Genomic DNA, 24,434 nt, shown 5'->3' with positions numbered 1-24,434 from the left:
GTGTTTGGGCCTTGCTGTGTTTGGTGGTCCCTATGCAGACTTGTCCACAGTTGCGTGGTATACAGCAGACTCCTGCAGAGGTGAGAGGATCTCTCCTGTCCTTTGCTGAACCATGGACATTCCACAAATATATAAACCCCACTTGCCTAGTTTCCAACAGACCTCACAACCTCTGAGGATGCCTGCCATAGATGTGGGCGAAACATCAGGAGAGAATCATAGAATTGGAATAGAACTCATGGGCCACCCAGTCCAACCCCATTCTGCCTAGAAGCAGGAATATTGCATTCAAAGCACCCCTGACAGATGGTCATCCAGGCTCTGTTTAAAAGCTTCCAATGAAGGAGCCTCCACCACATTCCGGGGCAGAGAGTTCCACTGCTGAACAGCTCTCACAGTCAGGAAGTTCTTCCTCATGTTCACATGGAATCTCCTTTCTTGTAGTTTGAAGCCATTGTTCTGTGTCCTAGTCTCCAGGGAAGCAGAAAACAAGCTTGCTCCCTCCTCCCTGTGACTTCCAGAATGCTTCTGGAACATGGCCAGGCAGCCCGGAAAACTCATAGGAACCCAGTGATTCCGGCCATGAAAGCCTTGGAAAACACAGTGTATTTTATGTTTATTTTCCAAAAAAGTTGTTTAATTAAATCAGTTTGAAAAATCTGGCCACAAAATGAAGACACATTTTTCACTGACCTACCACTACCATAGTGTGAGATAGGGTTGCTCTACATCAACATAGTTAAATAGGAACCAGAGGCAGCCATAACCGGAATTATCATTTTTGCTTTTGGAAAATGATGTCTGCATGTGGTCTGGAATGGATCAGAAGGACATCAAAATGACCCTTCAACCCAACACTTGTGGACTGAAGTCCTCCTGCAGCCCAGTCTGTGATCATGGTGAGCTCAAAGCAACAGGGAAGGTTGAAAGAAGGACACACAATGAAGATATTCATCTTAGATTTTGTTCTTAACAGTTGTCACAAGCTGACAAAACTTCAACTCCAATCTAGACTAGCTAACTGCTACTGACAGAAATCTCCTCTGTTTTTTCTAAGCCATCTGAGCTGCTAGACATCACAAATTCCTGTGACTGAGAGTTCTACCAAGAATGGCTGGCTAAATCTAAGTATATTTCCGTCGTTTACATCTAGCCCCAATAATATGTAATCTGCAGGAACAGGAAGCTGGCACCTGCATGGCAAAATATTCTAACAAAACCAAATTCCACACTCTTCAAATTACTGCACTGACAGTACAGACCACCCAAATAAATGGAATTTATTACCAGTATAGCAGCAAATGTCAAGACCGCAGCCTGCCCAAACCTTTCACTTACTTTTAAAAAAAAGCTAATTCACTGAGGAAAGGAGAGGAAAAAATCAGGGCCAACTGACTTCTGTTGAACTGAAAGACTGTAATGAATTAGCCTACAAACTACTCGCATGAAAGGTCATCAACTTGGACCTATTCCCAACTAAGCTCCCTGGCATATTTTGCTTCTTCCTCGTTCCAACAGAAATGTATTCAGAGCCCAAGTCGCAAACATGAATGGACAAAGTAGTCTCCAAGCAAAAAGCAGGTAATGCCATGGTGGTTTACGCATGTAAGCAATTGTGTTGAGAGATTCAGTGACATGCTTTGGCACCAGCAAATAGCCTAGCAGTGAATTCACTTCCTAAGTGCGCATGCCTAAGTAGCAAGGATGCACCCATGATGCCCATAAAAGACAAGTATAAACAGTCTCATGTTTGCAAAGTATCTTCACACACTAGATGAACAGTAAAAGACAAATGAACAAACTCACTCAGTCTCGAATTTTGGGCAAATCAAGTGAAGGGGATTGGAAAATATTTATTTATTTCCGATTATATAACAAAAGAAGCCCCCAGTCGTGCAGTGGGTTAAACAATTCACTGCTCAACTTGCTGACGGAAAGATCAGCAGTTTGAATATGGGGAGTGACATGAGCTCCCACTGTTAGCTCCAGCTTCTGCCAACCTAAGTTGGAAAACATGCAAATAAGTACTACTCCAGTGGGAAGGTAATGGCACTCCATGCAGTCATGCTGGCCACATGACATTGGAGGCACCTATGGACAGTGCCGGCTCTTTGGCTTAGAAATGGATATGAGCACCATCCCCCAGAGTCTGACACTATTAGATTTAATGTCAATGGCAAACCTTTACCTTTTATATAACCCTCCATTAAGATATGTACTAATCCAGTAGGGCCCTCTGTATCCACAGATTCCAACATCCACACCTTCAATGCACTTTTAAAGACCTTTTCCAGAATGGAATTTGCTGCTAGGACTGAAAAGGATTCAGAATTTCTTCTAAATCCACCTTTGCTAATGACTACAACATCTTGTGGCACTTAATTCCCATTGAAAGTTATAAGGTTCACTTTCATGCATCCACACAAAGTCCACTAATGCATTCCCTGTAGATATAGGGGATGTACTCTATAGGCATAGAAGTTTGAAAGAAGATAGGAGGGAAAGCAATATATTTGCACCAAACTTAAATCATCACGTGAGGAAACAATGTGAGTCCTTCTCCACAAGAATCACTGCCCAGTTTGTAGATCAGGCATGGGCAAACTTTGGCCCTCCAGCCGGTAGGCTGTTAGGAATTGTGGGAGTTGAAGTCCAAAACACCTGGAGGGCCAAAGTTTGCTCATGCCTGATCTAGATTCTGCCCCTTGATCTTCAACAGACCTGCAATGCTGATTTTGTCATTCACTTTTGTCATCCACTTTACATTGAAGCTGCGTTGGTTGGGAGATTATGGAAACTCTAGGCCCAAAAGGGAACTTTTTCCAGCTTGGAACACTCCTACTGAAATGGCAATAGTAAACTTTGGAGATATTTTCCACCACTGTTGATTTGCAATAGTTTGAATTTCCATCACAACATGACAGATAAGGCTTGCAGATTGCAAATTGGTGGGAAGTTCCCATGAAAACTCTCTGGGGAGCTATATATCCCCGCAGGATGGGGACGTATCTCCTTGCCTCTTTGGTGGGCGATCTTTCATCACATGCTCTAGACAAAGTCCTCTGTCCCAACTTCCCCTTCTCACAAGAACACAACACAAGGCATACCTGAAAGCAAAGGAGGCACATATATCTTTTACTTTTCAGCTGTACTGCAAGTGTGAAAAACCTGGAGCAAAGTTGTACTGCAAGTGTGATAAACTTGGAGCAAATTACAGTCAACCCTCAATTTTGCAAGAGTTAGGAATGCAGGATCGCTGTGAAAGCAGGAAAACTGTAAATATATACCCAATTTTATTTTCTTTGGGAACTATTTCTAGATTCTCCAGGTTTTTCTGCCAGTTTAACAAAAAAAACACACTGGAAGAGCTAGACATCCCTTGAAAGAACTTCTTTATCAGTTGTGTGTAAGGAAGCGGCAACAACGGCAGCAAATCAAATCGTTGAATGCTTAACCCACAGATACTTAACCCATAAACAGTTTCATGTGTTTCAGCAAACTTTTTATTCAAAAGTAACAATGTGAACATGTGAAAAGCAACAACCAGGTTAGGCAAGCCTTACAAAAGCAAATCAAAAACATTTTGAACCTTCTTTGTCAAAATATTTTTGATTTTGGAGGGTGTGTTGTTGTTTTGTGAGAATTGGTTTGTTATGCTTTGCTGTTTGCAAAAGCAGTAAGCAAAGACAGACAAAAAAAACCCTTCCCTTCTGCTCTCAATTCTCTGCATATGCCATAGGACCAAGACAAAGAAGAAATAATCGGTAGTTATCACAAATAATGGTTGATTAGTAGTCTCCACGCTGCCCTGCAACAGCAGAATAAGGCAGCAATTCTTTGCTTCCTTTGCAGCACAATTCTCTTGCTTCTCCAATCCAGCATGACTTTGTGACAGCTCATGGTCAGAGCTATGTGGAAAGAAGTATGTTGTGATTCTAAGGCATAGAGTTCAGAATGAATTGGGCTTATTCTGCAAAACGTCAACTCAAGAATGATAAAATGTGTTGAACTTAAAGGAAGTGGAGTATTGCATATCTCTGGCTTGTAAGAGTTTAATAGAGGTTCTGTGATGTCAGACAGGGCTTTCATGGTCTTTGCTTGACTGAATGCTATGTGTCCAAGAACTGGGAAGACCTGGCCCTTGAGAGCTCTAACTGGACATCAGCTGTGACCAGCAGTGCTGCAGAATTTGAAGAGGCACGAATGGAGAGCAAAAAGGAGAAACGTGCCAAGAGGAAGGCACAACAAGCCAACCCTGACCGGGACCGCCTTCCACCTGGAAACTGATGTCCTCACTGCAGATCAAGAATAGGGCTCCATAGCCACCTACGGACTCACAGCCAAGACACTACACTTGAAGGACTATCATCTTCGAGCTACGAGGGACCGCCTAAGTAAGCAAAGTCATGGACTTCGCTTGACCGAATGCTATGTTGTCCGAATGCCCTATCAATCTCTCCCAAAGCAGTCACTGTAATTTCAGCTCAAAAATAGAAAATGAAATGTCACAGGCAAAAAAAGAGATTTAAAGATGAGCTTAAAGCAAACCTTTAAAATGGGGAATAAGAGAGCTGGGAAGCCCTGGCCCTCAAACACTGGAACTGGAGGTCAGCCATTACCAACAGTGCTGTGAATTTTGAAGAGGCGCAAACAGAGGGCAAAAGGAGGAAATGTATCAAGAAGAAGGCATGACAAGCAAACCTTTGTTAAGACCACCTTCCATCTGGAAATGTATGTCCTCATTGTGAAAGACCATGCGGATCCAGAAGAGGTCTCCACAGTCACTTACAGACCCACCATCAAGACTCTGCCCTTGGAAATCAAACATAGTTGTGGCATGATGTAAAATAATCCACACATAGTTCATGTTTGATTAGCCCACACACACCGCCTTGCCAGAGAAAGAAAAAATGGCATGCAGGTGAACAATAAAGAACAGGTAGTTTACTCTTCATAGTTCAGAAAAACATATGTACAATGTGATCAGTTGCATCAACTCACATGCTGTCCTTTTATGAGAGATTTAAAATGGTCTTTCTTTGTCCATATGGATAAACTCCTTCAGCAGCTCATTTTATTTTATTTTTGTCGTGTCAGGAGCGACTTGAGAAGCTACAGGTCGCTTCTGTTGTGAGAGAATTGGCCGTCTGCAAGGACGTTGCCCGGATGATTTGATGTTTTATCATCCTTGTGGGAGGCTTCTCTCATGTCCCTGCATGAGGAGCTGGAGCTGATAGAGGGAGCTCATCCGCCTCTCCCAGGATTCGAACCTGCAACCTGTTGGTCTTCAGTCCTGCCAGTCAGCAGCTCATGAAGCGAGAGTACATTCCAAACTCTGTCTCTCTCTCTGCTTCTCTCTCCAAACGATTTCTTTGTGCACATGCATAGCTCAAGTCTGAACAACAATGTAACAGTATCCAAAAGTCCCAGGCTCAGCCATCTCCCCTGGCATTGCCTGATCAATCAGCTTCATGCATCTTATTTTAGTTGATGCACACACATTAACTCATTCCTTACACACTCCAACAATAGTTGGCCACAAGTTGTAGCTTATGATAATGTACAAGGGATAATTAAGAATAATTTTTATCCATTCAAAATAAACAACTCAAACATACCAGTTATGAAATCCAATGGCCATCTTCTATCATTCAGAAATGCCTAGGATCCTAAAGTATGCAACTCATGGGTGGAACAAAAGCAAGTGTTACCACCAGCAAATGCTTTCCTATGGAAATACTGCCAAGTTATCTACAGATTCCCAAGAGAAGGTGTGGGTTCTCGTGCTCCGAACAGCCCTCAGAAAATGTGAACTCTTTGGCCCCTTTAGAAAGGGATCCTTTGTAACCAGCCTGAATGTGCAGCTTCTAAGGAGGAGAACAAATTCCAGTAAATGAAATAATATGCATACAAATACATAAATATCGCAAAGCATTAGATTCTTTCAAGTGCAGGCAGCGATCCAGAGAAGTTTTTAGCTCAAGGTGGAAAGTTTATATACCAAAGACAGGAATTATTATTAAAAATTAAAAAGGGTTTGTTCACAAAAGGACATGACCGCTCAGTCATCGTCGGCACTGAAAGGGTCTTACTTAATACAGGCTTTAAGTCTGGCATTTCCCCAAGATTGTGTTCAGGAAGATGTTCATGAACTTCCCACGCTCCTTGACACTCCTCAGCTTCTCTGGGGTGAGCAGCTCAAAAAGCCCTCCAAAGCCACAGGCTTCTGGGAAACTGGATACAAGCTGTTTTATTTTCAAAAAATTGACTATATGTTGTACGATGTCAACACCAGATTGGAAAAGGCTGCTTATAGCAAGGGTCTTCTTGCATTTAAAAAAATAGATATCACATATCACCCAATGCCAATATGCTTTAGTATGTTTTGTGCATACAAACAAATTCCGCTTAATCATAAGAGTCATCAATGCCCTTATATCCAAATACAGTGTGCCCTTCACATTTGCTGGTTAAGGGTACAATATACCAGTGATATTGGAAAAACATGCATTTTAAAATCTATGTTTTATGCTTAAGAAAATAGCTCTCTAGGGTTCAATCTACATTATAAAATTAATGCAGTTTGACACAACTTCGACTGCCACTGCTCAATGCTATGAAATCGTGGGAATTGCAGTTTGGTGAGACACCAGCACTTTTTGGCAGAGAAATGGCTAAAAACCTTCAAAATTGAAGGGCCTAGAGATTTGTAGAGACAATCTATTAATTTGTGTGTGACAGAGAGAGAGGAGCGACTTGAGAAACTGCAAGTTGCTTCTGGTGAGAGAATTGGCCGTATGCAAGGATGTTGCTCAGGGGATGCCCGGATGTTTTGATTTTTGTAGGAGGCTTGAGGAGCTGGAGCTGACAGAGGGAGCTCATTCGTGTTCTCCCCAGATTCGAACATCTGACCTGTCAGTCTTCAGTCCTGCTGGCACAAGGGTTTAACCCACTGCACCATGGGAGGGGGCTATTAATGAAATCCACAAATAATAAAATCTAAAGAAGGCAAATCCCCCAAATATATTTAACTGCTTTGCCAGCTATGTCAGAGGTAAGAATCCTGCACCACTCCAGAAGATGTTGAAATGCAATTCCCAACATGCCTCAGCATTGGCCATCTTGCTTAGGGCAGCTGGGACTTGTAGTCTAGCCTGGAAAGACATTATTCTCATGACTGTGCCAGATCAGTTGATTAAAACCTCTTACTTAATGAGGTGCCTTCTGCAACACATATGGAGGTTATCTTTTTATAAAGGAAGTATGCTTGCTGCTTCAGAAACATTGTATTCATTGATATGCAAAGATAAAAATACATTTCCCTAAAATCATACAGTTAAAATGTATTTAATCAGGTTGCAGCCCTGCTAGAAAAGGCTGGTGCAGATGCACTAGCAAGAAAAGAAGAGCACAGCCAGAGGAGAAGAAAAATCTCTGCCTTCATTGGGTTGTTGTAGGTTTTTTCGGGCTATATGGCCATGTTCTAGACGCATTCTCTCCTGACATTTCGCCAGCATCTATGGCTATAGGTGCAGGCGAAATGTCAGGAGAGGATGCCTCCAGAACATGGCCATATAGCCCAAAAAAACCTACAACCCAGTGATTCCAGCCATGAAAGCCTTTGACAATACATTCTGCCTTTATTCCTCAGCCAGATGGCTCTGGCAAGTCCATAAACACAATGCAATAGTCCCAGAGCCAAAATTCCCTTTCTTTTCTAAAGCAAAGGTTTTGAGAAAGAGTCAAAAGCAGATGAGAAGCAAAGCTTGGGGAAGTATTCTTTTGGGACTTGCAATCCAAAAAAGTTTTCTAAACTTTCACCATGAAGCAATGTGAATCTCCCTCCATGTAACCTGCAGAAGTTCTTGTCAATTTGGGAAAATGACATTCATGCAAGGCAATTAGGTTTCTCAGCTGTTAAACTGATGTACCTAGGTCTTCGACTATTAGGGACAAAGATATGCTAATGCACAAACACACACACACATATATAGCAGAGTTTCAGAAGTGCTGTTTTTAGTTGCCCAAAAAAAATCTACTCTCCCTTAAAATATATTTGCCTTTAAATCATGCTCTCAAGAGACAAAAATAATCAGACTTCTTTAAAAGTAACATAGTTAATTTACCTACAAACTTCATGTATTCAGCATACAGGTACTTTGATTATCAGTCAATTAACAAATAGGATTTGAAGTAGTTTCTTTGTGTAGGTAACACGGGGTATCTTTCTTATTATTTATTTATTGAAACATTTAAATTCTGCCATTCTCACCCTGAAGGGGACTCAGGATGGAGCACAACATATAGACAGCAAATAGTCAATGTGGGACATAAAACTATGAATATACACAAACATTAAAATCACTTATATCTACTTTAAAATCAGCTGTTTAAAACAATCTCAAGACTCCATGATGGCTCCTGTCTGCGGAGTAGGTTTCCTATTATTGCCTTATTGCACTGTCCTAAAGGCTTGGTCCCACAGCCAGGTCTTTACCATCTTTCTGAACAACAGGAGAAAGGGAGCTGATCTAGTCTCACCAGGAAAGGAGTTCCATAGCCAGGGGGCCATCACTGAGAAGGTCCTCTCTCTTGTCCCTGCCAAACGCGCCTGTGACAGTGGCGGGACCAAGCACAGGGCCTCCCCAGAAAAACTTCGTCTTCGTGGTGGTTCGTAAAAGGAGATGCATTCGGACAGGTAAACTGGGCCAGAGCCATTTACGTCTTTAAAGGCCCAAGCCAGCACTTTGAATTGTGCTCGGTATCAAACAGGCAGCCAGTGGAACTGATGTAATCAACAGTCCATAATCAACAATCCATAATCCAACGCATCTCTCTGTTCTGTCTAGTCAGAAAGTCCAATGTAGTCTCTAAGCATACTGTTTCTACTGAAGTCCACAGCATACCATTCCTGATGGCTTCTGAAAGCATACAGTTCCTGCTAAAATCTAAAGCAGTGGTTCTCAACCTGTGGGTCCCCAGTTATTTTGACCTACAACTTCCAGAAATCCCAGCCAGTTTACCAGCTGGTATGATTTCTGGGAGTTGAAGGCTAAAACATCCGGGGACCCACAGGTTGAGAACCACAGTCTAAATCAGGGGTCCTCAAACTAAGGCCCGGAGGCCAGATATGGTCCTCCAAGGTCATTTGCCTGGCCCTCGCTCAGGCACAACCTAAGTCTGAAACAACTTGAAAGCACACAACAACAACAACCCTATTTCATCAGCCAAAAGCAGGCCCACACTTCACATTGAAATACTAATAAGTTTATATTTGTTAAAATTGTTCTTCATTTTAATTATTGTATTGTTTTAAGTGGGTTTTTTTTTTTTGCACTACAAATAAGTTATGTGCAGTGTGCATAGGAATTCATTCGTGTTTTTTTCAAATTATAATCCAGTCCTCCAACAATTTGAGAGACTGTGACCTGGCCCTCTGACAACTGGAAAACAGAGGGAGAAAACGTGGAGGCCGTGATAGACTTTGTATTTCTAGACGCAAAGATTACTGCAGATGCAGACTGTGGCCAGGAAATCAGAAGACGCTTACTTCTTGGGAGGAGAGCAATGTCCAGTCTCGATAAAATAGTAAAGAGTAGAGACAGCAGACTGGCAACAAAGATCCGCCTAGTCAAAGCCATGGTATTCCCTGTAGTCACCTACGGATGTGAGAGCTGGACCTTAGGGAAGGCTGAGCGAAGGAAGATAGATGCTTTTGAGCTGTGGTGTTGGAGGAAAGTTCTGAGAGTGCCTTGGACTGCGAGAAGATCCAACCAGTCCATCCTCCAGGAAATAAAGCCCGGCTGCTCACTGGAGGGAAGGATACTAGAGACAAAGTTGAAGTCCTTTGGCCACATCATGAGGAGACAGCAAAGCCTAGAGAAGACAATTATGCTGGGGAAAGTGGAAGGCAAAAAGAAGAGGGGCCGACCAAGGACAAGATGGATGGATGGCATCCTTGAAGTGACTGGACTGACCTTGAAGGAGCTGGGGGTGGTGATGGCCGACAGGGAGCTCTGGCGTGGACTGGTCCATGAAGTCACGAAGAGTCGGAGACGACTGAACGAATGAACAACAACAACATATCTGTGGAATGTCCAGGGTGGGAGAAAGAAGGTGTCAACGACGACCTGGCCCTCTGTTTTAAAAGTTTGTGGACCCCTGGTCTAAAGCATACTGCTTCTAAAATGGAGTCTGAGCCCTGAACAAGCCCAGATCTGATCACATGGTCTCCAGCCCATCCCACAACAAAGAGTTTAGGATTTATTAGGATGACCCAAATCATGGTCTTTAAAATGTGAGCCTTCAACTGCTGGTTCCCTATCTCCAAACCCAAGCTGGCTCACCCAAGATATCACCATTGCATCATTTTATTTTTAAGTTATTTGCTTGTTTAGAAGATGAATAGGAGGGAGGATAAATGTGCCCAGAGGGGGAAATACATTTTGAAAGATAAAAAGAGGGAATGAGAGAGAAGGATAAGGCAGTGAAGTGTGTTAAGTGGATCTCCTGCAGAAAGCAGGGGTTAAAGGTGGATCCCTAGTTTGAAAGGGTTGAAAACTATGGCTGCAAATAAAAATAGAATGGAGCCGTTTCCATTAAAAATGCATATTCCGATCTCTTCTGCAGACTGGAACAGCATGGTAACCGCTGTGTTACAAATGAGGGAAATGTTATACTACGGAATAATGTGAAAAAGTAACTACAGTAAATATGATTATCCACCAAACTGAGTACTTTGCCTGATAACATTTATCCCGGTTACATTGTAGGCATGCTTTTCTAATAAGGGTACTGTCATCTTGCCAGAACTACCTCGGCATGCAAATTGGATGACTCAATTAGGTTTATTTAAGTTCACTTCACCGAACTGAACTAACCGTTGTTTGATTCTTCCCAGATCTGGTTCATACACCCTTTGCACAACAAATAATGAACTCAAAGAGGAATGTATCCTCTTTGCATCAAGAAGTTTATTAACTATTAATGCAATTAAGCTGCTCATCGGGTCAGTGGTACAATCGCTGCTCTGGGCCTCCTTTAAGATAGAAAAAGAGCATATAAATAATGATGTTAATGATGTTGCCAGATCCTAGTAAAGATATGGCAAGAAAGGATTAGATAAATGGCACCAATAATGTGCCACGGCCCTAAGAGGTTCCAAGGCTACAATTTGCTCGAATGGAGACAGACTGCTCTGTGGAACCAAATGTCATGCCAATTTAATGGAACATACATAAAGTATATCATATACATAATAAACAACATACTGGTTAACTATAAGGAAGTGATTCTCAACCTGTGGGTCCCCAGATGTTTTGGCCTTCAACTCCCAGAAATCCTAACAGCTGGTAAACTGGCTGGGATTTTTGGGAGTTGTAAGCCAAAACACCTGGAGACCCACAGGTTGAGAATAACTACTATAAGGCTAAATATATTGCAAAGTCAGCATGGGATTGATTTTGCAGCTTACGGTCAGCTGCATGGGCAGAGGATTGATTGTCAAGTTAGGACTCTGAAGATGGGTGAATCTACACTGTAGTACTAATGCAATTTGACACCGCTTTAACTGCTGTGGTTCAATGCTATGGAATCCTGGGAGTTATAGTTTTACAAGATCTTTTGCCTTTTCTACTGAAGAGTGCTGGGGCCTTGCCAAATTACAATTCCCACAAATCCATAGCATTGAGCCAGGGCAGTGAAAGTGATGTCAATGTACCCTAGGGTTCAAATTTCCATTTGGCCATGGAAGCTCATTGGGTGACCTTAGACAAGTCATTCTCTCAGCCTCAGAAAAGGGGAATCGCAACTCCACCTCAAAACAAACCTTTCCAAAACACTGAACAGGTACGCCTTAGTCAGGCATGGGCAAACTTGGGCTGTCCAGGTGTTTTGGACTTCAACTCCCACAATTCCTAACTGGCTCAGGCCCTTTCCTTTTCCTCCTCAGCCACTTAAGGGCCCAAGCCTGTTAGGAATTGTGGGAGTTGAAGTCCAAAACACTCACCCATGCCTGCCTTAGGTTCACCGTAAGCTGGAAACTACTTGAAGGCAGACATCAGTAATATTGGAGAGTTGAGAATAAGTTTTAATTGTTCAAGGACCTCAAATCCAAAGGTGTGATTGGCAGAGATAAATTTGCAATCAGAGGTCACTGTTATGCTAAATGTAGAAAGAAACATACAGGTTTGATAGACAGATAGATAGATAGATGGATGGATAGATATCATAACTTGGTAAAATGACAATTGCCATAATTCTATAGCATTGAGTCATGAAGTGATATCAAACTGCATTAATTCTACAGTGTAGATGCATCTTTACACCTCCTGGAGAAAGAAGAATGTTGTTGCAACTGGCAGCAACGTGCATGACTCTATTAAAATCACAAATTAGTAACAGAAACTAGACAAAGGAGTTGAGTCACACACACTATTTTTCATATTCTGAAAGTCGCCACATTGAAGCCATTTGCGCATGTGCAACATCTGTTTCACTGCTGTGCCGTTTCACAAAAAAATGAACAGGAAAAGTCAATCAAGTCCCCCCTTTCCCACACTCGGTCCCTCACCTCTTGATGATGTATATGAGCCCCTTCATATGGTCAGCATTTACTTTCACCAACATCGCTGCACACTACAGTCATAACAAAAGAGATCTGTGTCTTTCTCTCTCTCTCTCTTTATGTAAAGACATCTGGCAAGTCTACAAAACCAACTCCATGCCTTCTCCAAAGTTACTAATGTATTCAAAAGTTCCAAAAGGTTGCAAAGGGGGGAGGGAAGGAATCTTTCAATATCCAATTTCATTTCAAGATTTCTCCTGGGCAGCTCTCTTATATATGCAATGGCTAAAATCCTCAAGACCAACACTTCGAAAGTTAACATGCTTTAATGCTTTGGCCTCCATTTGTAAAACACTATCTTCCATCAAATCTGTAACAGACTCTTTCTCTGCTACTTTGTGCATCAGCTGCAATTGGCTTTCACACAATAAATATTACTAGCAGGGATGGGCAACTGTAGAAAGATAAGGGTGAAGGCTAGGTAGCCTTGGAGCTTCATCTAATCCTGCAAAAAGTTAAAAAATTGTTTGTCCTCAAATGTTCCTAAGGAGCTTGAGGGAATTTTCACCAAGTTCACCAAGTTTTGGGTTTTGAAAAAGGCCTTTCTTGGAACTAAATTGGCCCAAGGGCCTGTAGGAATGTATCCCATGACTTCTATACACATATTGGGGCATTTTTAGAAAATGCTACACATGTGGGTAATTCCCTTCCCAGGCCAACAAATTGGTTTATTCATATAGTAGAGCCTCGCTTATCCAACCTTCACTCATCCAATGTTTTGTATTATCCAAAGCAGTCTGCCTCCCACCTGGATCCACAGCTGTTTCAATACATTGCAATGTTTTGATGCTAAATTCGTAAATACAGTAATTACTAAATAATGTTACCATGTATTGAACTGCTTTTTCTGTCAAATTGTTGTAAAAGATGATGTTTTGGTGCTTAATTTGTAAAATCATAATGTAATTTGACATTTAATAGGCTTTTCCTTAATTTCTCCTTATTATCCAACATTTTTGCTTATCCAACATTCTGCTTATGTTGGATAAGCAAGCCTTGACTGTACACACAAACACACACACACACATATGCAAGAAAAAACCCTATTTTTGATCTCTTGGAGGACTTGTGGGCCACTTTTTCCCACCCCTAATTTAAATTGATGATCTTAGTACTCTAAAGGCACCAGATCCTAATGATTTTGGAATCTAAACAGAGTCAGCTTTGGTTAATATGCATATCAGGTGCTGTGGGCTATATTTCAGAGGAAGGAAATGAGAAAACCACCTCTGAGTATCTCTTGTCTAAAAAGCTTTATGAAATTTATGAGACTGACATAAGTCAACAGGTGACTGATGGTGTGTGTGTGTGTGTACATACACACACACAGGAAGGCTTCTGTGCTTTGGCTACAAATAAATTTAATGCTACACATCTCAGCCTTTGTTGCTTTCACCTTTTAGCAAACAAGGGGTGCATCTACATCAGTGGTTTCCAATCTGTGGTCCATGGACCACCAATGGCCCGCAAGAACTAAAATATGATCCGCGGCCTCATTACTACACCATTGCAATGAGAGGGATTGGTCTCGCGAAACCCTCTCACAGTGCTGAGGTTTATTAAATATGGTTTTCTGTGGGCAAGCAGATGGGCACTACTGGATAGCATATGTCCTGTATCAGAAACAAGAGCTGATGTGGTCTATCTAAGGTAATTTTCTCAATCAGAACCCCAAATAACTAAACCAAATCTGAAGTTGACCAAAACCTGATTCGTAACCCTTTTGGTACTAATGTTGGAGAGTGGTCCCTGGTCACGTGGTCCTTTTTCAAAGTGGTCCTGGTCAAGTGGTCCCTGGTCAAAGTGGTCCCTAGTCAAAAAAAAAGGTTGGGGACCACTGATTTACATTGTAGAATGAATGTAGTTTGGCACCACCTTAACTGCCACATCTCATTGCTGTGGAATCATGGGATCTGTGCATGAATTTTAGCTTTCTCTGCCAAAGAATGCTAAAACCTCACCAAACTACAAGTCCCAGGATGGCTTTAAACCATGGCACTTAAAAGGGTTTCAGGCTGCATTAATTCTACAGTATGCAGACCAGAACTATGAGTGGAAGGTACAATGTTGGATGTTTCCACATATGGACAACTGCACTGTTAAGAAACAAAGAAATGACCTGAGTTATTGGCAAAATTTTCCACCTTAGTTATTTAGCTCAGAGAAGGTGACAGAGAGAAGATGCCCAAGGAATGATCGTTTATACTTAACCCAAGCCTCATTATTACAGCCTCTCCCTCCCTGCTTCTGTTGTTTTTCTATGCAACCCTCCTTCTGATCCCCAGGGAATGCTACAACTATTTGTTCAACTGTTGCATCAAGTTTGGGGGAGGAAGGGAGGGGAGGAGAGGGCTAGGTTAAGTCTCCATCCGGTACTCAGTTACCATCACTGGCTGCTTGAACAGAGGATGTTTGAAAACCTTCCAAGAATGCAGTCCCACATGACAAGACTGCCTATTACATATACCCATGTGCCCCCATTTGAAAGGCAACAAGAAACCAACAGGATAGGATATGTACAAGTTTGTATAGAACTAAGGTACTTCCCCCTTTTCCAACAATTCCTGAGAAATATTGGCTAAAAGGTACTTTCCTGTAAAGTAATACACAAGAAACCACGCACAAAGTCTGTTTCTCATCTGTTCCAGCACCAGGTTGCGCCCTGAAATTTCAACTGTGTTAAGTCCCCAATGGCTTTTCTTTTTCATACTTTCTTGCATAGATGCCGGGGAGAGAAAATAAATCCAGAAGTATAAGGTTGTGGACAGCAATAGGTTCGCTTCTGACACATTATTCTTAAACTGGTAAGTCAAAGTCTGCAATCCTTACAATTTAAGCAGAAGCCACAATCCAAGCTATTATTATTGGCGATGATGGTGAATTTATGCTGCATTGTTTAGTATAGTCAACATTTTGCATACACAGAATAAGTCTTAAGATAAATGAAGACCCTCCTACTTCAGAGGGAAAGAGTGTGACTGGAGTTAAAAGGGCAAACTAGCTTCCCTAAGGCCAGTGAGTTGTGAAGAAGGTAAGATCAGACAAAGGACTTTCAGTGGGTTACTGAGAGTTTTCTGGGCATCCAAAACCAATGGTCAACTTATTGTTAAAGGCTTTCATGGCTGGAATCACTGGGTTTCTGTAGGTTTTTCGGGTTGTATGGCCATGTTCTAGAAGCATTCTCTCCTGACGTTTCACCTGCATCTATGGCAGGCGTCCTCACAACCTCTGAGGATGCCTGCCGTAGACACAGATGAAACATTTATTTACTATTTATTTATTTACTATTCTTGTATACCGCTGTATCTCAAGCCCGAGGGCGACTCACAGCGGTTCAGGAGAGAATGCTTCTAGAACATGGCCATGCAGCCTGAAAAACCTACAACCAATAGTCAACTCTTCAACTTTCTTGCCTTGTGTTCAGAGTTGGATAGTCACTAGGCAGACGTTTCACCCACATCTATGCCAGACATCCTCAGAGGTTGAGGGGTCTGTTGGAAACTAGGCAAGTGAGGTGTATATATCTGTGGAATGATGTCCAGGGTGGAAGAAAGAACTCTTATCTGCTTGAGGCAAGTGTGAATGTTGCAATTGGCCACCTTGCTTAGCACTGAATGGCCTTCAAAGCCTGGCTGCTTCCTGCCTGGGGGATCCTTTGTTGGGAGGTGTTTGCTAGACGTTCAGTTTCAAAACTTTATTGTTTCTTCTTTTCTTATTAAAGAAAGAAAAGGAAAATGGGGTAGAATTTCTAAGATGGACTTAAGTAAAGATTCAGGGATGCAATTCTGAAAAATATGAGAGTGTGGACACAAAAGGCAAGTTTTCAACATAAGCAAAGGCTGATCAAATGCTTTAAGGTTGAGAAAGGAGACTTCACGGCTGTTTCTACTGAGAAAGAATACACCATGCTTTAATGTGTTGTCGATGGCTTTCATGGCCAGAATCACTGGGTTGCTGTGTTTTTTCCAGGCTGTATGGCCATGTTCCAGAAGCATTATCTCCAGATGTCCACCTACATCTATGGTAGGCATCCTCAGAGCGTGTGAGGTCTGTTGGAAATTAGGCAAGTGGGGACTTTCCAAAGATATATAACCCTCACTTGCCTAGTTTTCAACAGACTTCACAACCTTTGAGGATGCTTGTCATAGATTTGGGTGAAATGTCAGGAGAGAATGCTTCTGGAACATGGTCAGACAGCTCGGAAAACTCAGAGCAATGCACCATGCTTTCATCAAACCATTTTTCCTTATTCTGAATCATTTCTTATCACTCACTGATTTGCTGTTATGAAAAAAAGACAAATATCTTTCTTGAACCATGGGCAAACATAGGCCCTCCGGGTGTTTTGGACTTCAACTCCCACAACTCCTAACAGCCTGTGCCTGTGCTAGATGAACAGAAAAGTCTAACTGTGGCATCTTATAATCTTAGGATGTACCCATACCACACAGTTACAGCAGTTTGGTGCCATTTTAACTATGCTATGGCTCTAACTTATGCAATCCAGATTTGCAGTTTGGCGAAGGATCTCCAGTGCACTCTGGTAGTAGATTCAAAGTGCCTCATCAACTACAAATGCAAGGATCCCATATGCTGGATCCTTGTTAAATTAAAGAGGTATCGCACTACTACAGTTGTACAGTGTAGGCCAGGCATGGGCAAACTTTGGCCCTCCAGGTGTTTTGGACTTTAACTCCCACAATTCCTAACAGTTTGCCCATGCCTGGTGCAGACACACCTCTATCTTGTTTATGACAGCCCTTGCCCTCTGGGACTAAAGTCCACCACGTGCCTCAAGTCACATTACTGTACCTTGGCTGATTCACGCATAGGTTGCTTTTGAAAAGCTAGAGGGTCATATACCCACACGCTGTGATTTTTAAGTTCATTCAACAGCTGCTCAGTCTATTAAAGGAACCACATGGAGGGCGAGAGGAAAGGAGGAGGCCTCCCTCCGGTGATAATAATGAATGGCCCACGTTTCCTCATGACACAAGCCTGTGTCCCAATACCAAGAGATGTCCCCAAACCTTCTCCAACAGCAACTACACAGATATTTTACATTTCCTTCCCTCCCTCTCCTGTTAACCAACAGCACAAGGAGCACATCCTCCCATTTCTGTCTCTTCTCCCGCTCTTTCCAACAAAATCTATTTTTGGAAAACAAGACAAACCTCCAATGTTTTTTCCTACTTTCAAAACCTTGCTTGAGGGTTTATATTAAAGGATAATTTGAGTATTCCTTATCTGGAAATCCAAAATCTCTAAAACCCATAAGTGCCCATGTGGCTGGATCAGAGAGTAGAACTTTCCGGTGGTTCAATATGCGCTGACTTTATTTCATGCACCAATTTACTCAAAATGCTGCATGTAAGATTAGCTTCCAGGTATGTATACAATATTTATATGAAACATAAATAATAATCCTAGACTTGGGTCCCATCTCCTAGGTGCTCATTATGTATGTATATCCACATACAGGTATTCCTTATTAATACAACAACAATAACAACAACAACAAATCCTTGGGTTCCCATTACCAGGATATATCATTACACATATGCAAAGACAACCTGAATATACTTTATCTAAAAAAAAATTACATTATTTTCTTTTGGTTTTTGGAATCATTGCAAGTACATAATGAGGTATCTTGGAGTCAGGAGCCAAGTCGATTTATACAAAATCCATTTACGTCTGCTATATACTTTACACACATTACCTGATGGTAATTTTATAAATAATATTTTAACAATTTTTGTACATGAAGCAAAGTTTGTGCATGGTGAACTATCATAAAGCAAAGGACTATGTTGGAGAGTTTTGGATAATAGATGCTCAACCTCTCAACTGGTATTCCAAATTTGATTTTGAATGCAAAATTGGTCCTTAACATTTGAGAGAAAGGATACCCAACCTGTACAGTTCCAGAAATATATTGTACAACACTTGGCACATAGTATTATAGAATCCTAGAGTTGGAAGAGACCTCGTGGGCCATCTAGTCCAACCCCTTTCTGCTAAGAAGCAAGAAAATCGCATTCAAAGCACCCCGACAGATGGCCATCCAGACTCTGTTTAAAAGACTCCAAAGAAGCAGCCTCCAACACATTCCAAGGCAGAGAGTTCCACTGCTGAATAGGTCTCACAGTCTGGAAGTTCTTCCTCATGTTCAGGTGGAATCTCCTTTTCTGTAGTTTGAAGCCATTGTTTCGCATCCTAGTCTCCAGAGCAGCAGAAAACAAGCCTACTCCCTCCTCCCTATGACTTCCCCTCGCATCTTTATACATGCCCCTCATCATGTCTTCTCTCAGCCTTCTCTCCTATAGGCCTAACTCTTTAAGCCACTCCTCATAGGGCTCGTTCTCAAGACTCTTGATCCTTTGAGTCGCCCTCCTCTGGACACATTCCAGCTTGTCAATGTCTCCCTTCAATTGTGGTGCCCAGAATTGGACACAGTGTGATTTCAGGTGTGGTCAGATCAAGACAGACTAGAGCATGGGCAGCATGACTTCCCTGGATGTAGACACCATACTCTTAATTATGCAGGCCAAAATCCCATTGGCTTTTCTTGCTGCTGTATGATCATCTTCCTGTCCACAAGGACTCCAATATATTTTTCACACGTGGTACTGTTGAGCCAGGCACTGTCCCCCATTCTGTATCTTTGCATTTCATGTTTTCTGCCTAAGTGGAGTATCTTGCATTTGGATAGATACAAGATGTATGCCACCTGGTTTGGAAACAGTCCATGTGAAAGGATTTAGGAGAATTAGTTGACCACAACCTGAACACGAGTCAACTGTGTGATGGAGCAGCTAAAAAAGCCAATGCGATTATTATGGGGTGCCTCAATTGGAGTCTTGTGTCAGTGGTTGAGAGGAAAAAGGAAAGGGTCTGAGGCCAGGAATTGTGGGAGTAGAAATCCAAACACGTGGAGGGTTGAAGTTTGTCCATGACTGAGGGAAGTAATAGCACTGCTCTATGTTGCTTTCATAGAATCACAGAGTTGGAAGAGACCTCATGGGCCATCCAGTCCAAGAAGCAGGAATATTGCATTCAAAGCACCCCTGACAAATGGCCATCCAGCCTCTATTTAAAAGCCTGCAAAGAAGGAGCCTCCACTACACTCTGGGGCAGAGAGTTCCACTCCTGAACGGCTCTCACAGTCAGGAAGTTCTTCCTCATGTTCAGGTGGAATCTCCTTTCTTGTAGTTTGAAGCCATTGTTCCGCTTCCTAGTCTCCAGGGAAGCAGAAAACAAGCTTGCTCCCTCCTCCTTGTGGCTTCCTTTCACGTATTTATAAATGGCTATCATGTCTCCTCCCAGCCTTCTCTTCTACAGACTAAACGTGCCCAGCTCTTTAAGCCACTCCTCATAGGGCTTTGATCAGATCTCAGCTGGAACACTGTCTCCAATTCTGGAACCCAAAATTCAAGAAGGATATTGACAATGCTGGAATGTGTCCAGAGAAGGTGACCAAGATGATCCAAGGTTTGAAAGGATGTCACATTGAGAAGGTGCTTGTTTTCTGCTTCTCTGGAGGCTAGGAAGGACACAAGGGAGCAGTGGACTCCAACTGCAGGAAACGAAATTCCACCTCAATGCATGGTAGAACTTCCTGACAGTAGGAGCCGTTCAGCAAAAGCACACTTTGCCTGAGGCCCCTTCCACACAGCTGTATAAAACCCACATTGAAATGGATTCTATGGCAGTGTGGACTCAGATAATCCAGTTCAAAGCAGCTCTTGTGGGCTATCTGCCTTGATATTCTTGCTGTGTGGAAGGGCCATCAGAGAGGGTTGTGTCTCCTTCTCTGGAGGCTTTTCTGTAAAGGCTGGATAGCAATCTGTTGGGGGTGCTTGGATTGTGTCTTCCTGCCTGGCAGAATAGGGTTGGATTGGATGACCCTTGGGGTCTCTTCCAACCTGATGATTCTGTATAATATTTTAACACAGAGACTCAAATGACATATGCTTTTTATTGATTTTATTATGATTTTTTATTATCTTAACTAGCTGTCCTCTGCCACATATTGCTATGGCCCAGTCTGTGTATATGTGTTTTGTGTGTGTATATGTGTATATATTTGTGTATATGTGTATATATGTGCTTTTGCGCATGCGTTGTAATGTGTGTTTTTTTTGCTTTTTAAGTCTCTTCTGGTGTGTTTTTCAGTGTTTTTATGAGTGATTGAGTGATGGTCACTCATTGACCTGATAGGTGTACTGAGCCCAAATATGGTGTCAACTTGCCCAGTGGTTTTTGAGTTATGCTAATCCCACAAACGAACATTACATTTTTATTTATATAGATTTTAATTGTATTCTTATGCTTTGATGTTGACTGCAAACCACCCTGAGTCACCTGTGGGCTGAGAGGGACGGTATATAAATATAGTAAATAAATAAATAAATATAATCAAAATAGAATTACACATCAAACCAGATTATGTTTGCAGTCATCCTCAGGAAAATTGTAACTGTACGCCTCTGGCAACATTTCCTCTGAAATCCTTTTGGGGAGTCCTAGCCACAGAAGACCCATGCAATGAACAATTGAATGGCAATCAAAGACAGACCTAAACCCCATGGATTCAATGGGCTGACTTCTTCAAGCCATGAAAGGCTTGTACAGTTCCAGAGATATACTGGCACATAGTATCATAGAACGATGGTTTGTGCCCTCTTCTCCCCTGGGGCTCCTATTTCTCCTTTAGGGAAAGCTTGGATTCCAGTATAGCAGTGTTTCTCAACCTTCCTAATGCCGCAACCCCTTCATACAGTTCCTCATGTGGTGGTGACCCCCAACCATAACATTATTTTTGTTGCTACTTCATAACTGTCATTTTGCTACTGTTATGAATCGTCATGTAAATATCTGACATGCAGGGTGTGTTTTCATTCACTGGACCAAATTGGGCACAAATACCCCATATGTCCAAATTTGAATACTGGTGGGGTTGGGAGGGGGGTTGATTTTGTCATTTGGGAGTTGTAGTTGCTGGGATTTATAGTTATCCTACAATCAAATAGCATTCTGAACTCCACCAACAATGGAATTGAACCAAACTTGCCACACACAACTCCGATGACCAAAAGAAAATACTGGAAGGGTTTGGTAGCCACTAATCTTGAGTTTGGGAGTTGTAGTTCACTTACATCCAGAGAGCACTATGGACTCAAACAATTATGGATCTGGACCAAACTTGGCATTAATACTCAATATGCCCAAATGTGAACACTGGTGGAGTTTGGGGAAAATAGACTTTGACATTTGAGATTTATAGTTCACCTACAATCAAAGAGCATTCTGAGCTCCACCAACGATGGAATTGAACCAAACTTGGCATATAGATCTCCCATGACCAACAGAAAACACTGGGAGGGTTTGGTGGGCACTGACCTTGAGTTTGGGAGTTGTAGTTCACCTACATCCAGAGAGCACTGTGGACTCAAACAATCATAGATCTGGACCAAACTTGGCATGAATACTCAAAATGCCCAAATGTGAACACTGCTGGAGTTTGGGGAAAATAGACTTTGACATTTGAGATTTATAGTTCACCTACAATCAAAGAGCATTCTGAGCTCCACCAACGATGGAATTGAACAAAATTTGGCACACAGATCTCCCATGACCAACAGAAAATACTGGGAGGGTTTGGTGGGTATTCACCTTGAGTTTTGGAGTTGTAGTTCACCTACATCCAGAGAGCACTGTGGACCCAAACAATGATGGATCTGGATCAAACTTGGTATGAATCCTCAATATGCCCAAATGTGAACACTGCTGGAGTTTGGGGAAAATAGACTTTGATATTTGAGATTTATAGTTCACCTACAATCAAAGAGCATTCTGATTTCCACCAACGATGGAATTGAACCAATTTGGCACACAGATCTCCCATTATTAACAGAAAATACTGGAAGGGTTTGGTGAGCATTCACCTTGAGTTTTGGAGTTGTAGTTCACCTACATCCAGAGAGCACTGTGTACTCAAACAATGATGGATCTGGACCAAACTTGGCACGAATACTGAAATTTGGCACACAGATCTCCCATGACCAACAGAAAATACTGGAAGGGTTTGGTGGGCATTCACTTTTAAGTTTGGGATTTGTAGTTCACCTACATCCAGAGAGCACTGTGGACTCAAACAATGATGGATCTGGACCAAACTTGGCACGGATACTCAATATGCCCAAATGTGAAGAGTGGTGGAGTTTGGGGGAAATGGACCTTGGCATTTGGGAGCTGTAGCTGTTGGGATTTATGGTTCACCTACAATCAGAGAGCATTCTGAATCCCACCAATTGGGCCAAACTTCCCACACAGAACCCCCCCTGAGGAACAGAAAATACTGTGTTTTCTGTGTTTGGACACCCTCCTCACGATCCCCAAGCTGAGAAACCCTGCTGTATGGCAAGACTGAAGGTCTGGGAGAGGAGGAGGGAGAAAAGGCGCGTAATGTCTGAATGTCCCCGTCTCCCCGCAAAAAAAACACCCAACGCCGGCCTTTCCTTTTGCCGCCCACGCGCCTCCCTCGTGAGAGCCGCCTTTGCAATGAATGGAGGGGAAAAACCAAAGAATCCCCCGAGGAAAGGAAAGCAATGAGTCTCTCTCCTTCCAAGCCGAGGAGGAAGCAACAAGCGGCTCTTTCCCTTTCGTCCTGTTCTTGCCCAGCCCCTCAAGCCACCAGCTCTGTGTGGCTTGCAACGCCTGTGGAACAAAAGAGGCCCCTTCCCCAAAGACTCACCGAGGGTCTCCCCACCGCCACGGCCATGCTGCCTGCGGGGTCTCTCCTCCTTGGAGTGCCAAGAGGGGCTTCCAGGCTGGCTGGATGGCTGGTTCTCTAGCAGAGGCAGGCGGCGTGTCTCTCTCTCTGTGTCTCTCCTTCTCTGCCCGGCTCCAGCCCTTCCCCGCTCGCCACTCCTTCGGGCCGCCCTCCTTCCTTCCTCCTCTCCTCCTCCTCCTCCTCCTCCTCCTCCTCCTCCTCTACCCCTTCCAACAGCAGCCCCTGCTCTCCCCCGCCTTTGCCCTTCCCCGCCGCAACATGGCCACCCGGCTGGAAGGAAGGAAAAAGGGGAGAGGAAGGGACCATTCCCCGCCTGGGGGAGGCCGGCAAGAGTCGCCCCTTCTCCCCCCAGGAAGGAGGCTCTCCCTGCAAGGCTGGAAGGGAAGGAAGAGACACAAGCCAGAGCCTCACATGCAGAGGAAGAGGCGCCCAAGGGGTTCTCATCCATCTCAGGGGGTATCTCTTTAAAAAAAAGGTGGAGGCATTACTTTTCATTCAACCCTGGTAGGTTTAACAGTGTTTTTCAACCTGGGGGTCGGGACCCCTGGAGGGGTCGCGAGGGGATGTCAGAGAGGTCACCAAAGACCACCAGAAAACACAGCCGTTCAGCAGTGGAACTCTCTGCCCCGGAGTGTGGTGGAGGCTCCTTCTTTGGAAGCTTTTAAACAGAGGCTGGGTGGCCATCTGTCAGGGGTGATTTGAATGCAATATTCCTGCTTCTTGGCAGAATGGGGTTGGACTGGATGGCCCATGAGGTCTCTTCCAACTCTTTGATTCTACGATTGATTCTATGATTGATGCCAAAACAATAAAACACATAATAAAGTACAATCAAAATGCTTTAAAATCAATATAAATACACATTAAAACAGTTTGGCAGGTTAAAAATCGTCATCCAAATTGCGGTCCAATAAAATCTCATTATTGCCAGTAAAAACGCTTGCTCCCACAACCAGGATTTAAGCTTCTTCCAGAACATCAAGAGAGAAGGGGCAGATCTAGAATCATAGA

At 42.8% G+C, this 24,434-nt stretch overlaps 1 protein-coding gene across 5 annotated transcripts in view; it reads right to left on the bottom strand.

Annotated features, from left to right (window-relative positions):
• SEPTIN11 (septin 11) overlaps positions 1–23,581 on the bottom strand; it is a 165,480-nt gene extending 141,899 nt beyond the window's left edge. For 4 of the 5 annotated variants that reach the window (XM_067468568.1, XM_067468569.1, XM_060779363.2 and 1 more), the window contains exon 1: positions 23,385–23,580. In XM_067468568.1, coding sequence (XP_067324669.1) covers positions 23,385–23,411 — 27 coding nt within the window. In that variant the 5' untranslated portion in view covers positions 23,412–23,580. Of the gene's footprint in view, positions 1–23,384 lie in introns of all 5 variants that reach the window. The other variant, XM_060779361.2, reaches the window with a different exon arrangement.
• Positions 23,582–24,434: the final 853 nt, after the last annotated feature.

This window comes from Anolis sagrei, chromosome 5, assembly GCF_037176765.1.
Source record: "Anolis sagrei isolate rAnoSag1 chromosome 5, rAnoSag1.mat, whole genome shotgun sequence".
Taxonomy (NCBI): domain Eukaryota; kingdom Metazoa; phylum Chordata; class Lepidosauria; order Squamata; family Dactyloidae; genus Anolis; species Anolis sagrei.
This window is presented reverse-complemented; position numbering and strand designations above follow the sequence as displayed.